Raw genomic sequence first — 13,205 nt, 5'->3', positions numbered from 1 at the left:
CGGGGGGGGGGGGGGGGGCGGTTTTGATCAAATGCAATTCAAATCCCAGGAATACCGTTGTCTCACAAAATTACATCTTGACTTCACTGAATACGGGCGGTCCTTCGAAGTAAGTTCAATGGTCCTGACGACCAAAGCCGTAAATCTGCAAAGAACAATCAAAACCTCTATTCAGCCAGTTGAAAAAAAAAAAAAGAAACAAATCAAAATTGTTTCTGCAGAACCAATTTGACACCTGTCAAAAAAGGGAATGCAAGTTTGGAGACACTCCAGATACAGAGAAAGAGACGGCTTTGGAAACAAAATCTGGTGAAAGAATAGTATGTTTTCAACTAATATTTTTCACTATTAAATCAAGCCTCCTACAAAAAATGAACTTTGTTTGAGCTCTGTTCGAAATATGTCTGTACATGTGCTTCAAAATAATTTTAGACGACATTTAGTTCCGAAAAAGCCCAAACAGAATTTGCTTTGAGCAAGGTTTCTTTTAATTACTTTATAAGATATAAAGGAGTGAATATTAAGTTGAGGAAATATAAGTCATTTTTTTTTTAATTTAGCGGTTTATTGAGAAGTGGAATCTGCAGGTTTTTCAATATTTTCTAAAGCCACCTTTGAATACCTATGTATATTCCGGCCATGCTTAAGTAAACAAAATGCGATTAAAGTACTTCACCTCTTTTCTCATAAACATTGTGTTTCTCTCATGAGATCAAGTGCATTCAAAATCAAATGAAATCAAAAGTTATTAAAAGAATTCCCATAATTTAGAATTCATGCAACTCAACTGACCTGCTTGATCTAGTTCTTTAGGTTGCGCACCCTACGTCGATATGAGGCAATTCCTGAATCACCAGGTCTGGGTGTCTGAGTCACGTGATGGAACTGTCTGGGGTACACGACCTCACGTGGAATGGTAGTCAGACATTACGATTAAAGCATCGGCGCTGAAATCTAGTTTTCTTCTTGCAGAATTCCTTTTGGTGCGCCTGAAAATTTCATTCATTCTGTATAATATATTATCAGTGCCATAATTCTGGTCCCAATACACACAAAATACCGATCCCCGTTGTTGAAAACACATCACACCCTAGACTAGCATAGAAGCACACTGAACTCGCCATGAAATCCACGCAAAAAGGCGCCAGCGGGTCAAAAAAAGACAGCTCATATTCTCAATCCCACACACAATATTCAGGCACGCAAAATAGTAACGATTTGCAAAGCCAGGCGCCCGGAGCGTTGGCAAACTATACGCTACCTGGCGTGATCAGTTACTTGACATCTGAGTTCACGAATTTGGAACGGTTCCGCATCATGACCAACTTGGAAAAATCCGAAATGAAGTATCGGATTCAGCAATTGACCGGAGAGCTCAACAGTCTACGCTTCATCAACGAGAAACAGGCGTTGCGAATCAAGACTTTGGAGGATAAGCTAGAGAAGGCTACGTTTGCTCCGGAAAATGAGGGAAAAAACATCCAAGTACTGAATGATTCAGTCAATAACGAGCTTCCAAAAGATGTGTCATTAACGGGTGATCCCGAGCGTTTGAACGACGGTCCTGATTCTTCCCCTAATGCAAATGACATGGTTTCAACAAAACAAGATAACGAGCCTCAATTGGAATTCCCAGTCACGAAAGATATCCCGCATGTAGATCTCGAATTCCTTCGGGATTCTAAGCGGAAGCTCAATGCATCGATACGAGAAATCGCAAGTCTTCTCGAGCCTCCGTCGGGTATAGAATTTCTCGATACTCATAATGGTGAAGATGCCCGTTCTGGCTTTGACGACTTGCTCGATAACACCAAGCGTTTATCCTTAAGCCCTGATCATGCGGAACGCGTTAAGACTAGGGAAGACGTGTTTGCTCGATACACTTTGGGTAAAGACGACATGCTCACAGGGCAGAAGATTTCCTTTGACGCCGACGTTCGAATGGCCGGTGAACCTGGGCAAAATGATCAACAAGGAGGCGACCAGAGGTCCTGGGGAAAAACTGTACCCTATCATACATATACAGATGAAAGCGATGCGGAAACAGTGAGTCTTAACGGGCCCAATACAAGTGGAATCCTTTCAGACGACGGGGAACGGCAAAACAACTAGCATTAGAAGCATGAATAGTGTACCTCATCTGCTGAATATCATGCTTCTCAGGAAGGTAAACAGGAAGTAAGTGATGAATTTCTATCACTGCCAATTAAAAATGTGAATCACAAGTTTACTCTCAAAGTGGTGTGAAACACAGCGACATGTGTGAAATGATTGTTGAGTTGGCGATTCCTGAAATCTTGGGACAAATAAAAAGAAGAAAAAAGCTAGACAGTCTCTTAAAGATTTGTCTTTGGAAATGACATAGAATTCTGCCCATCAAGATTTTTGCATGTCTGCTTCTTACAGATCAAGTACTCAAATTTATGATACCGGTCCATAAAATTTCTTAACCAGGCTCTGACTAAATGAAGCCCGTTCAACCCGTAACATTTCTTTAACATCTGGTCACTTAAATGCACATATGACGTTACATCTGTGTTACTCACCTTAAGGTTGGAAATCAGAAATATAATTAATTCAATAAAAGCGTGGCCTTAGTTGGTGCATGTATACAGAATGAATTGCCGCAAAATGTAGTTTCGCACCATCAGTTTTGCGCCCTTCACAATTTCAAAACTTTCGGATTCAGTAAAAAAATCAAATCAAGTGCCACAGGTTGGGTTGGTTCAGAAGTCACAATTTGTTCAGATTACTCCACGAAACACCAAATTCGAAAAGAAGTACTAGAGTAGAACAAGTTCAATTTGAGATACATTCATCGTGGAGGGTTTAATACCACGATTGTTGAAGGACAGTCACGAAATATAAGTCCCAGGACTTTACCTTAATTCCACTTGACAAAATTTTAAAAAGATTGAAGCTGGAAATTTGAACATGTTTGACCCCATTCTAGACCCTCTCGGTCCCCATGCAAGAGCACCAGATCTATTCTATTCCAACGATGAGGATCCCGACACAGTGTTTTCTGGTATTATTAAAAACGTGACTGGGGTTCTATGCCATATAGGGCTGCTGCTATGGGGACTAATTTTATGGTTTGTTAGATGGATACAAAACATGTTCTCAACTACAAATAACCCTGATGTTGAGCAGCCTTGTTTTTTGGAGAAGACCCAGGGCTTTCAAAGACCAGGTTTTACTTTTGTGCCCTTTTATACGGATTTTCAAGAGGATCTCACTGACAATGAAAGGCTTGATAAACTCCTGGAATTTCATGCCCCTTCTCGATTTAGTTTGGGCCAATCTCCAGTTTCACCCTCTATTCTCTCTCTCATCCTCAAAGGTACTCTGGAATACCCTAGTTCAGCAACAATTATTGACTGTGATACATTAAGTCAAAGTGACATTGCGTCAAGCTCTTCGAACTATGCAGCTTCTCCTGCTCTTGATGAGGTCAGACCTAGCGTTCCAAAGACAGCGAAATATCTCGACTCTAGAACCTACACTATAGGAGACTATTGGCCAAGAATTCTGGAAATCTCCGAGAAATCTTCAATGGCAAACAGATATCTTGCCCCGAGTAAGTGCAAAGAGAATGTACAACCTCGGAAAAGTATTGAGCTTGTTTGTGTGTTTCGAAATTACAATGGTATTTTCATATATGTTTGTTTTTCTCAAAACAATGAAGGCAAAAAAGGAGAGATTCAGCTTTACTATTCGAAAGATGGTCAGGAACTTTTTAAATTCAATATTACAAATGGAAGTTTTAGAGACATGTCTGGGCTTGAGACAGTCTCAAGCACTCAGCTTTCGTTTAAAACCCTTCCACAAGCCTTTTCAGATAAACACCATAAAATCTTGTCAGCTAAAGGCTTTCATTTTTGGAAAAATGCATATTGGACGCATCCCAAACACTCAAAATCAGGACTCTCCAATCTTCTTGCAGCTTGGCAATTCAAAAGTTTTGATTCTTCCGACACCACTCCGAAAGCCAAGACTATAAGCAAATCAACGCCAAAAATTGAGCTAGCAACTATATTTTGTGGACTTGTGATTCCCGAAAGCCCGCCTCTTATTTCAAAAATCTCTGACACCGATACATCAGATCTTCACTATGAAAATAGTGAAACTCATAGAAGAGCCACTCTTCAAACAGAGATGACTGAAACTAACGAGATGGAAGATTCCGAGATATTTTTGAGCTCAGGGGAGACCTTGGCAACACCAGAATTTTTTGATGAGGAGCTAATGCAGCTCAGTGATGAAGAACTGGCCGGTTATCCAAGCGACTTCAATAGCTTGTGGAGTATACTCGGTTTAGGTCGTGATTATGAAAATGAGTGGATAGTCGATGAAAACTATGATGGAAGGGACATTGCGGTACTCTGTGACTTGAATGAGTCGCTTCCGGATTTGAGACGATTGACATTTATCACCATTGTGAGGGCAAATTTGATGAACAATTCGAGTGAGATTCTGGATGAACGTCCGAAAACTATATCTTTTGATAGTGATGAAAGCAATTATCCCAATGCTGTGGAGCCCAAGTCAGTGGTGTATTTTAACATTGATGATGTGCCACAGATGATATCAAGATGCAGTGGTGACAGCAGCGTTGCTACAAAAAGCATTTTGAAGAAGCCTAAAATCCTGAATGAGCGTATATCTATTGAGCCTAGGGTCTTCAAACAGCCTCTTGGTGATCAAGACTTGAGGAATTTGGAAGTTCAGTTATGGGAAAGGCTTCGGGAGTGCGCCCAGCTGACACACAGTCTTGAGGCAAAGCACAATTTGTGGGATCTCCGAGAAGTTCTTGGACATTTCTACGATTCCTTTGAATTTGCCCGCATGCGATTTGCAGAGGTTGCCACATCTCAAATTTTTGGATATATGTACCGTTTAGGAGAGTTGCGAAAGGTGGGTGAATTGGCCGCAAATCTCATGCGTGGTGCTGGAAACCAATACTCAAATCTTCTTGTGATCATCCGTCTCGCCAAGATTACGGAAAATGCGGTGGTCACAGTTGAAAATAGCATTGGAGGCATTCTTGAAGTTCTCTCAGAAGTTGGTCGTCTTTTGGGTGAGCTTCAAAAAGCGATCAGCGATATGAAAGATGACTTCAACGATTTTGTTCCTGCCATGAGCAGAATGGGTAGCGTTGCATTGAGCATAGGCTTTGACTTATCGCAGCTCTACGACAGCTTCTGCGACACTAATGTGGAAGACTACATCGAGCGACTGGTGATAGACAAACTTACAGGGTACCTCAAATTTATGGACGAGATGACCTTTTTAAGAAAAAACAAGGACATTGATTTTGAAGACAGTTATGACGATGCTTTAGGTAAACTACAGACCTCGCACGATATCATTGACACTGCCAAAGAAGCGATTGGCAGAAATGCGAGAGACATTCTTAGAGGTCTCCGTCTAGTGAGGCTTGATCTAGTACTTGAAAACGATGGGCTAATGCCTCCGAAAACAACTCCAGATATTCATCTCCAACGGGTGACTGGCAGCGAATTGCAGATCAGAACAAAGAGACCGTGAGAACTGAATAATACCACTTGTGGTGTTTTTGGCTTCCTTTCGCACCGCTTGTGCGTCTAGACAATCATGTATAGCTGCTATGAAATCAAACTAGTGATCAAGACTTCTGTGTGAGCCAGCCCAGTCAATTCAGACATTTCTTTTCTATAAAATCTATCTTCTATACGCTCTATGGGCATTAGGCCCTTTTATAGGCGCGGAAAGGTGAGGAAATATTTGGAAGTACTCCTCACCAGGACATGCAAGTGCAAACTGTAGAGCTGGCTGATTTGCGTCGAGTCAATACAGAGCCGAGAAATGGACTCATGTCGATGGTTTCATTACTTTGATTTGTACTACGTGTCCCTTTAATCGAAGCGATGGTTCCATTACTTTGTTCTATGTTACGTGTCCCTTTAATCGAGGCGATTGTAATTTATATCTCGAACCCAGGATTTCATGCATTTAAGCTCATTGTAGTCTCATTCATTACCTATTTATTCTTATCTGCATTATAGCAGGAGGCTCATGATTTTTGCAAGGGCATTTTTGAAGTCATACATAGCCTCTATATGCTGGGTATCTTTCGCCTCATCAACCATTCCAACTCCTACATTTTGTTTCGTGCTTTTTTCATAAAACTCCACATCGTTCCATACTACAGACGAAGCAGAGGTATCCAGCCGCCATTTGAAGTGAACTATGCCAGCCTGGTGAGACCATCTGCGCGTCCTGCACAGTGCGGGTGTTCCGGCTGACGGCCCGGCCAATATATTTCATCCCGGTCAAACCAGATCCCTCCAGTGGTGTCTAGTCCAAGGCTGTATGCCAGCATTTTATAATGTTGGGCTAACTTCCAAAAAAAGAAGAAGAAAAAATAAACAAGGACAGACTCAAAAGGCCAGTTCGAATGGCAAACTCTAATGGAAGACTCTAATCTCTGCCCAAGCCTCTATTCAAGACTCGGACATTGTCCCAGTTTCAGACTTGCAAAAAGTTGAGACTGCAGTTGAGTTGTTTGCTACGCTGGTGGATCATGGAAGAAAACGTAGATTCTGTCACAAAAGACCACCAGAAAATCTGAGAGCTCCAGAAATTGCCGGTGACCCAACCCATTTCTTCCCCGAACCCATCCCGGGGATTGTTTGAGATAAGTGATGGCGATTTCCAGCAACAGACTCAAGACCGATTGTGATAGAAGACTCTAGTAGCAGACTCCAATAGCATACTCTAATAGCAGACTCCTATAACAGCCTCTAGTGCTAAAAGCAGGCTCCTGTAGCAGGCGCGCAGAGCAGGTCAAATGGCGGACTCAAACGCATATGGCGAGGTTGTTGAGATAGACGACGCAACCAGTATGGCGGTTCGGACACGTCATCCTAGGGAAGCTTCTTTTTATAGATCTACATCTTGATCAATTCTCACGTTACCAAATGACAACTTCTGGTAAGGACACTTCCAAGAGGAACACCCCTCTGTTCTGATGAAAGGGCCTGAGGGGACATCGAGACCGAGTTCTCTCCGATCGTCGGCTTTTCTGATATCACCACTAGTTCGTATTTTTCACCACCCCTAGTTGCTATACGAATATTGGACCGTATACGCATACTAGGACTACACCATTGGCCAAGGCTCTACGCAGGCCCACGGTTCCAATGCGCGCTTCACCAGGGCAGTCTTCAACAGAGATACCCGGCGCAGGTGCAGGCGACCCCCGGAGCCCAGAAAACGCCGGGAACAGAGCCCACGGAAAAGAACCCGCGAAAGAAGCCGCGAAAAAGAAACCACGGGAAACCACCCGCGCGCAAAAATATTTGGAACACGATGAGATGCGCTGGTGCACGGGTGTGCCCGCTGGCCCGCTTATCTGGCAAGAAACTTCAGCACCCTCCTGTCTTTTCCCCCACCGCCGTGACATCCCCAACCTGCCGTGAAATGTCGAAGAAAATCTCGTTCGACGACTTCTTGAACCAGCAGAAACAGCTGCAGCTGCAGCCGCGCGGCTACGGGTACCAGAACGCCAATCTCGGCCAGGGCGCCCCAGCATACCAGCCCAATTTGCAGGGCCAGTCTTCCCAAGGCCAGGCCAACGGGCAAAACCAGCAGTATTTCCAGGCCGAGCAGGGCGGCTACCAGGGCGGCTACCAGGGCGGCTACCAGAATTTCCAGGCCATGGCCAGCCCCCAAAACGGCATGGCGGACGGCTCCCTTTTGGACGGGAATTCCGCCTTGACCAGCGGCGCCGCCACGCCCAGCGCCGGCGCGTCCAGCGCGTCGTTGTCGTCGTTGGCGTCCGCGTTGAAGAAATTGGGCGTCGACACGCCCCTCCTGGAGCACTGGGCCGAGCTCCAGCAGGCATCCAAGAACTCCGAGGCCAAGCAGCAGGCACAGCAGATCGCCGCCAAAATCTTGCAGGCGCCGTCCATGGCCGTGGTGGAGGAGTGGAAGCTTCTCGACGTGCTCCGGCTGTTGGCCCGGCCCAAGAACGCCGTGGTGGTGCGCGAGCTGGCGCTCCTCATAGTGCAGCAGTTGGCGCTCCAGTCCGCCGGGCAGACGCCCAAGGAGTGCCACTTGTTGCAGTTTTTCCCCGCGGTGTTCGACAGCTTCACGGACAAGGACAAGAACGTGTTGCGCACCGCCAAGCAGACCGTCGACGTGATGTACGGCGTGTTCCCCGTGGAGGCCTTGGGCTCGGTGGTGATGGACGCGCTCTTGGCGTACTTGGACTCGTCCGCCAAGTGGAACTGCAAGGTGGCCGCGTTGCACACCGTGGACAAGTTGGTGGACGAGGTGCCCTCGGACTTGTTGGAGATGAAGTTCAGGAGCGCGGTGCCCGTGCTCACGGACCAGGCCACGGACTTCAAGCCCGAGTTGGCGGCCCAGGGCTTGCGGACGTTGAAGAAGTTCGTCAAGGTCTTGGACAACTTGGACTTGCAGAACAAGTACGACTTGATCGTGGAGACCTTGGCCGACCCCAAGCGGGTGCCCGAGTGCATCAAGAACTTCTCGCTGGTGACGTTCGTGGCCGAGGTCACGGAGCCCGTGTTGGCGCTCATGGTGCCCATTTTGGACAAGTCCTTGAAGATGTCCTCGTCGTCCAACGACCAGCTCAGGCAGACCGTCACCGTCACCGAGAACTTGACGCGCTTGGTCAACAACCGCCGCGAGATCGAGAGCTACATTCCGATCTTGATGCCCGGCGTGGAGAAGGTGGTCAACAACGCGTCCTTGCCGGAGGTGCGTGTGTTGGGGGCCAAGGCCTTGCAGGTGTTGCAGGAGGCCAAGGACGAGCAGTCCGACGGCAAGTTCCACGGCCGCATTTCCCTCGCCCAGGCAGAGGCCTTCTACCACCAGAACATCGCCCCAGACGCAAAGCCCATTGCCGACGCCTTGTTCCGCGTGGACATCGAGAGCGCGTACTTGGCCACCGCGTTGCAGACCGACGCCAACGTCAACGACTGGAAGCGCTTGGCCGAGTACTTGGCCCAGGCCGCCGAGACTGCGGGCGTTGCTTCCGAGGCCTTGCAGGCGCGGTACGCGGCCGAGGTCGTGGCCAACGTCAAGGCCTTGTTCAACTCCAGCAACAAGGCCAGCGAGGAGCTCGAGGAGGGCGCCGTGGAGGTGGTCAACACGGACTTCTCCTTGGCCTACGGCTCGCGCATGTTGTTGAACAAGACCACGTTGCGCCTCTTGAAGGGCCACCGCTACGGCTTGTGCGGCCGCAACGGTGCGGGCAAGTCCACGTTGATGCGCGCCATTCTGAAGGGCCAGTTGGAGGGCTTCCCCTCGCCCGACGAGTTGCGCACGTGCTTCGTCGAGCACCGCTTGCAGGGCGAGGAGGGCGACATGGACTTGGTCTCGTTCATCGGCTCCGACCCGCAGTTGGCGCACGTGGGCGCCGGCGAGATCGCGGCGGCGTTGCGCCAGGTCGGGTTCCCGGACGAGCGCATTGCGCAGAACGTGGGCTCGTTGTCCGGGGGCTGGAAAATGAAGTTGGAGTTGGCCAGGGCCATGTTGATGAAGGCCGACGTGTTGCTCTTGGACGAGCCCACCAATCACTTGGACGTGGGCAACGTCAAGTGGCTCCAGAACTACTTGGTGGAAAACACGCAGATCACGTCCTTGATCGTGTCCCACGACTCCGGCTTCTTGGACGCCGTGTGCACGGACATCATCCACTACGAGAACAAGAAGTTGGCCTACTACAAGGGCAACTTGTCCGAGTTCGTCAAGGTCAAGCCCGAGGGCAAGTCCTACTACACCTTGACCGACTCGCTCGTGAAGATGGCGTTCCCGCCGCCGGGCATCTTGTCGGGCGTCAAGTCCAACACCAGGGCCATTGCACGTGTCACCGGCGTCACCTTCACGTACCCCGGGGCCCCCAAGCCTTCCTTGGTGAATGTGTCCGCCAGCTTGTCGTTGTCATCGCGTGTGGCCGTGCTTGGGCCCAATGGTGCAGGAAAGTCCACCTTGATCAAGTTGTTGACCGGCGAGACGACCCCCGACTCCGGAAAGGTCGAGAAGCACCCCAACTTGAGAATCGGCTACATTGCCCAGCACGCTTTGCAGCACGTGGAGCAGCACAAGGAGAAGACCGCCAACCAGTACTTGCAGTGGCGGTACCGCTTTGGTGACGACCGCGAGGTCTTGTTGAAGGAGTCGCGTAAGATCTCCGAGGACGAAAAGGAGATCATGCAGAAAATGGTCGAGGTGGGCGAGGGCCTCCAGCCCAGACAGATCGAGGCGCTTGTGGGCAGACAGAAGTTGAAGAAGTCCTTCCAGTACGAGGTCAAGTGGAAGAACTACTTGCCCAAGTACAACACGTGGGTGCCCCGCGAGTTCCTTGAAAAGGAGGGCTTCTCCAAGTTGATCCAAAAGTTCGACGATCACGAGGCCTCCAGAGAAGGCTTGGGCTACAGAGAGTTGACCCCGAGCGTCATCAGAAAGCATTTTGAAGACGTTGGCTTGGACGGCGACATTGCCGACCACACCCCCATGGGCTCTTTGTCTGGAGGCCAGTTGGTCAAGGTCGTCATTGCCGGTGCCATGTGGAACAACCCGCACTTGCTTGTTCTCGACGAGCCCACCAATTACTTGGACAGAGACTCCTTGGGGGGCTTGGCCGTTGCCATCAGAGACTGGAGCGGTGGTGTGGTGATGATCTCGCACAACAATGAGTTTGTGGGTGCCTTGTGCCCCGAGCAATGGCACGTGGAAAACGGACAGGTGGTGCAGAAGGGCGTTGCTGCCATCGATGCGTCGCGTTTCGCCGACGGAGCCGAGTCGGCTGAAGGCTCGCCGGCGCCTGAGCCGGTCAAGACAAGGGCCGACGACAACGATTCACCCGCCAACATCAAGGTGAGAACCAGAAAAAAGAAGATGACCAGAAACGACAAGAAGTTGCAGGCCGAGCGGAGACGGTTGCGTCATATCGAATGGTTGAGCAGTCCTAAGGGCACGCCAAAGCCTGCCGACACTGACGACGAGGAGGAGTAGATGTTTTGCCCTGAGCTGGGATTCGAGGCGTGCATGGCTTATAGACATGCCGTCGCCATGCTAACGTTTATCCACTAAATTATTCAATACAAAACGTAAACAAAGTGAATATGTACTTATATGCCCAAGTATATGTAGAACATTAGTCTACAGGGCTTTGGGTGGAAAAAGGGCACATGCAATCTAACTAACTGTATTTCACATGTCTACTCCCTTGATCACCCTCTCTGTCTATAAGTAGTGTAGAGTGAGCAGGATATTGTGCTATCAGCTCAGTTCGATCCACTTTTACGTAGCAATATATGATGTGCGCCAAGTTCATGATGCTAATTATTGTATTATACCATAAAATAGAATTGATTGATAAGAATAGTGTTTGTGCTTTTACTGGGCAATTTTGACTCACAGCTCAGGGACAGTTGGGAAAAATCATCAATTCAGCTTCAACTATATATATTATCTCGAACATAGAGGCCTCCCAGGGTCAGTCAATATTTTTCCAGCATGACCAAGCTAAACGGCTACAATGATCTCTGATCGAACCTAAAATTTTCTTTGACTAAAACTTCTTACATTAGGCACACCCTTACAAATAATTATACCCCCTATCTTCGTGGCGTCGTAGTGATGAATTACTTTGTCGTAAGATCAACGCTTCATTAAAGCGTATTCAAACTCAATCGGCCCCAGTCAAATCATTCAAATATTGGGACTGAGATCTGAAAATACCTAAGCACCCCGAGAAGTAGTTAGTGCAGAGAGCGAATATATCAAATATAGTCTTTTGTTTAAACAATGCATACACATTCAGATACTTTATTTTGAAAACTTCCCAAAGAAAAATAAAAGTTTCATTAGCAACATCTCTAACAAATCTCCCACTTCACGGGAAATATTCTAACCAAATGAAGTTTTCTGATAAAAGATCTGAAATCAGCTCACTTTTCAAGGGTTGAAAGAACAGTAGGAACCTCATCTATACATACTCCCGAGCTACTTTTATCCATTTGGGTTCGTCTAACAGTAGAAACATATCAGTAGTATAAATCAAAGTAATGAGACCATCGCCATGAGTCCATTTCCCGGCTCTGTAATGAATCAATGCAAATCAGACAGCTCTACAGTTTGCACTTGCATGTCTGGGTGAGGGGTACTTCCGGCTATTTTTTTTTCACTTTTCCGAGCCTGGAAACGGGCGTAATGCCCACAGAGCGTATAGAAAATAGTTTTTATAGAAAATAAAAAGGTCTGAATTGACTGGGCTCTGCTCACATAACATATCAGTAGGAAGTTAAGAACCTTCAAATTGCTCTCAAATTTACATCTACAGTCAAAACTCGGCCGTTACTTCTCTATCAAAATCATCAAGAAGTATATTTGTTCTTTCAGGCACCACCACATACGAAAGATACATATGCTAATAAAAATACCGAACCAGCTTAAAATGTTCTCTCTCTTTGGAAAGCTCGCCATGAAAGGTTTTCACTTTATATACCCGCAATTGTATGTTACGCAGATATCACATGCAAAAAAGATTGCAGCACCACAATTTCGCATATGGTCTCCCACTACACTACTCAGTGTGGCCCTATACAGCTTAACAATCGTTGATCGGACGGGAAACAGTGCTTTCTGCATGGTATGGCCGCAACCGAAAGATTATGTGCGTGTAATTCTATAACTTTTAGGCTCAATTTTACTTGAAGTTGACGATTCAACCAATAAAGTAATATAAGTTTAGTTGTATGTTGTCTTGATATAGTACTAAGCTTTAAGCTATAATTAAGAGGGACATACGGGCCTGAGGTGCGTACTTTGGAGCTGTTTTTATGTTTTTTGTTGTGAGTTTTCAAGGAAACATCATATTATAAGGTGTCTGTGTTCACTTTTTCAGATAAGCCCGCAGAAAAATTAGTTTGCTGCTCCCTATGGTTCATGCAACTTCACATTGATATTTTTCAGGCGTCTTATGAAATATCTTGACCATGGAATCTAGATCTAAGGACACTTAATTTAAAACATTGACATTGTGTTAGAGCCCTAGGTTGTTTTTATGTATTCGTTCGCTTCTTTTCAACAGCACATAACAAAACTCAGATTTGAATTAACAAAAGACCTTGGAAGGAATACTGTTGCGTATGAAAGCTCGAACACATTCTTCCATGACGTGACTCGTCGAG

The 13,205-nt window shown here is 46.9% G+C and overlaps 3 protein-coding genes across 3 annotated transcripts; all 3 read left to right on the top strand.

Moving 5' to 3' along the window:
* Window positions 1-1,122: 1,122 nt before the first annotated feature.
* METBIDRAFT_9321 (uncharacterized protein) lies at window positions 1,123-2,112 on the top strand (the record flags this gene model as incomplete). The annotated part of the gene is made up of 1 exon (XM_018859355.1): window positions 1,123-2,112. The coding sequence occupies one exon, from the start codon at window positions 1,123-1,125 to the stop codon at window positions 2,110-2,112; it is 990 nt and encodes a 329-aa protein (XP_018713472.1).
* A 652-nt stretch (window positions 2,113-2,764) lies between these two features.
* Window positions 2,765-5,826, top strand: METBIDRAFT_228278 (uncharacterized protein). The gene has a single exon (XM_018855200.1). The coding sequence runs from the start codon at window positions 2,935-2,937 to the stop codon at window positions 5,548-5,550; it is 2,616 nt and encodes an 871-aa protein (XP_018713471.1). The 5' UTR covers window positions 2,765-2,934; the 3' UTR covers window positions 5,551-5,826.
* A 1,621-nt stretch (window positions 5,827-7,447) lies between these two features.
* Window positions 7,448-11,144, top strand: ELF1 (Elf1p). Its single transcript, XM_018855429.1, has one exon. It carries the CDS (start codon window positions 7,465-7,467, stop codon window positions 11,023-11,025), a length of 3,561 nt encoding a protein of 1,186 aa, XP_018713470.1. The 5' UTR covers window positions 7,448-7,464; the 3' UTR covers window positions 11,026-11,144.
* The last annotated feature ends 2,061 nt before the right edge of the window (window positions 11,145-13,205 follow it).

Source organism: Metschnikowia bicuspidata (assembly GCF_001664035.1).
Source record: "Metschnikowia bicuspidata var. bicuspidata NRRL YB-4993 chromosome Unknown METBIscaffold_1, whole genome shotgun sequence".
Taxonomy (NCBI): domain Eukaryota; kingdom Fungi; phylum Ascomycota; class Pichiomycetes; order Serinales; family Metschnikowiaceae; genus Metschnikowia; species Metschnikowia bicuspidata.
Note: the sequence above shows the minus strand (reverse complement) of the source record. Positions and strands in the feature narration are given on the sequence as shown.

Coding starts and splice junctions, on each gene's coding strand:
- METBIDRAFT_228278 (XM_018855200.1), top strand. CDS start 2,935: ATGTTTGACCCCATTCTAGACCCTCTCGGTCCCCATGCAAGAGCACCA.
- ELF1 (XM_018855429.1), top strand. CDS start 7,465: ATGTCGAAGAAAATCTCGTTCGACGACTTCTTGAACCAGCAGAAACAG.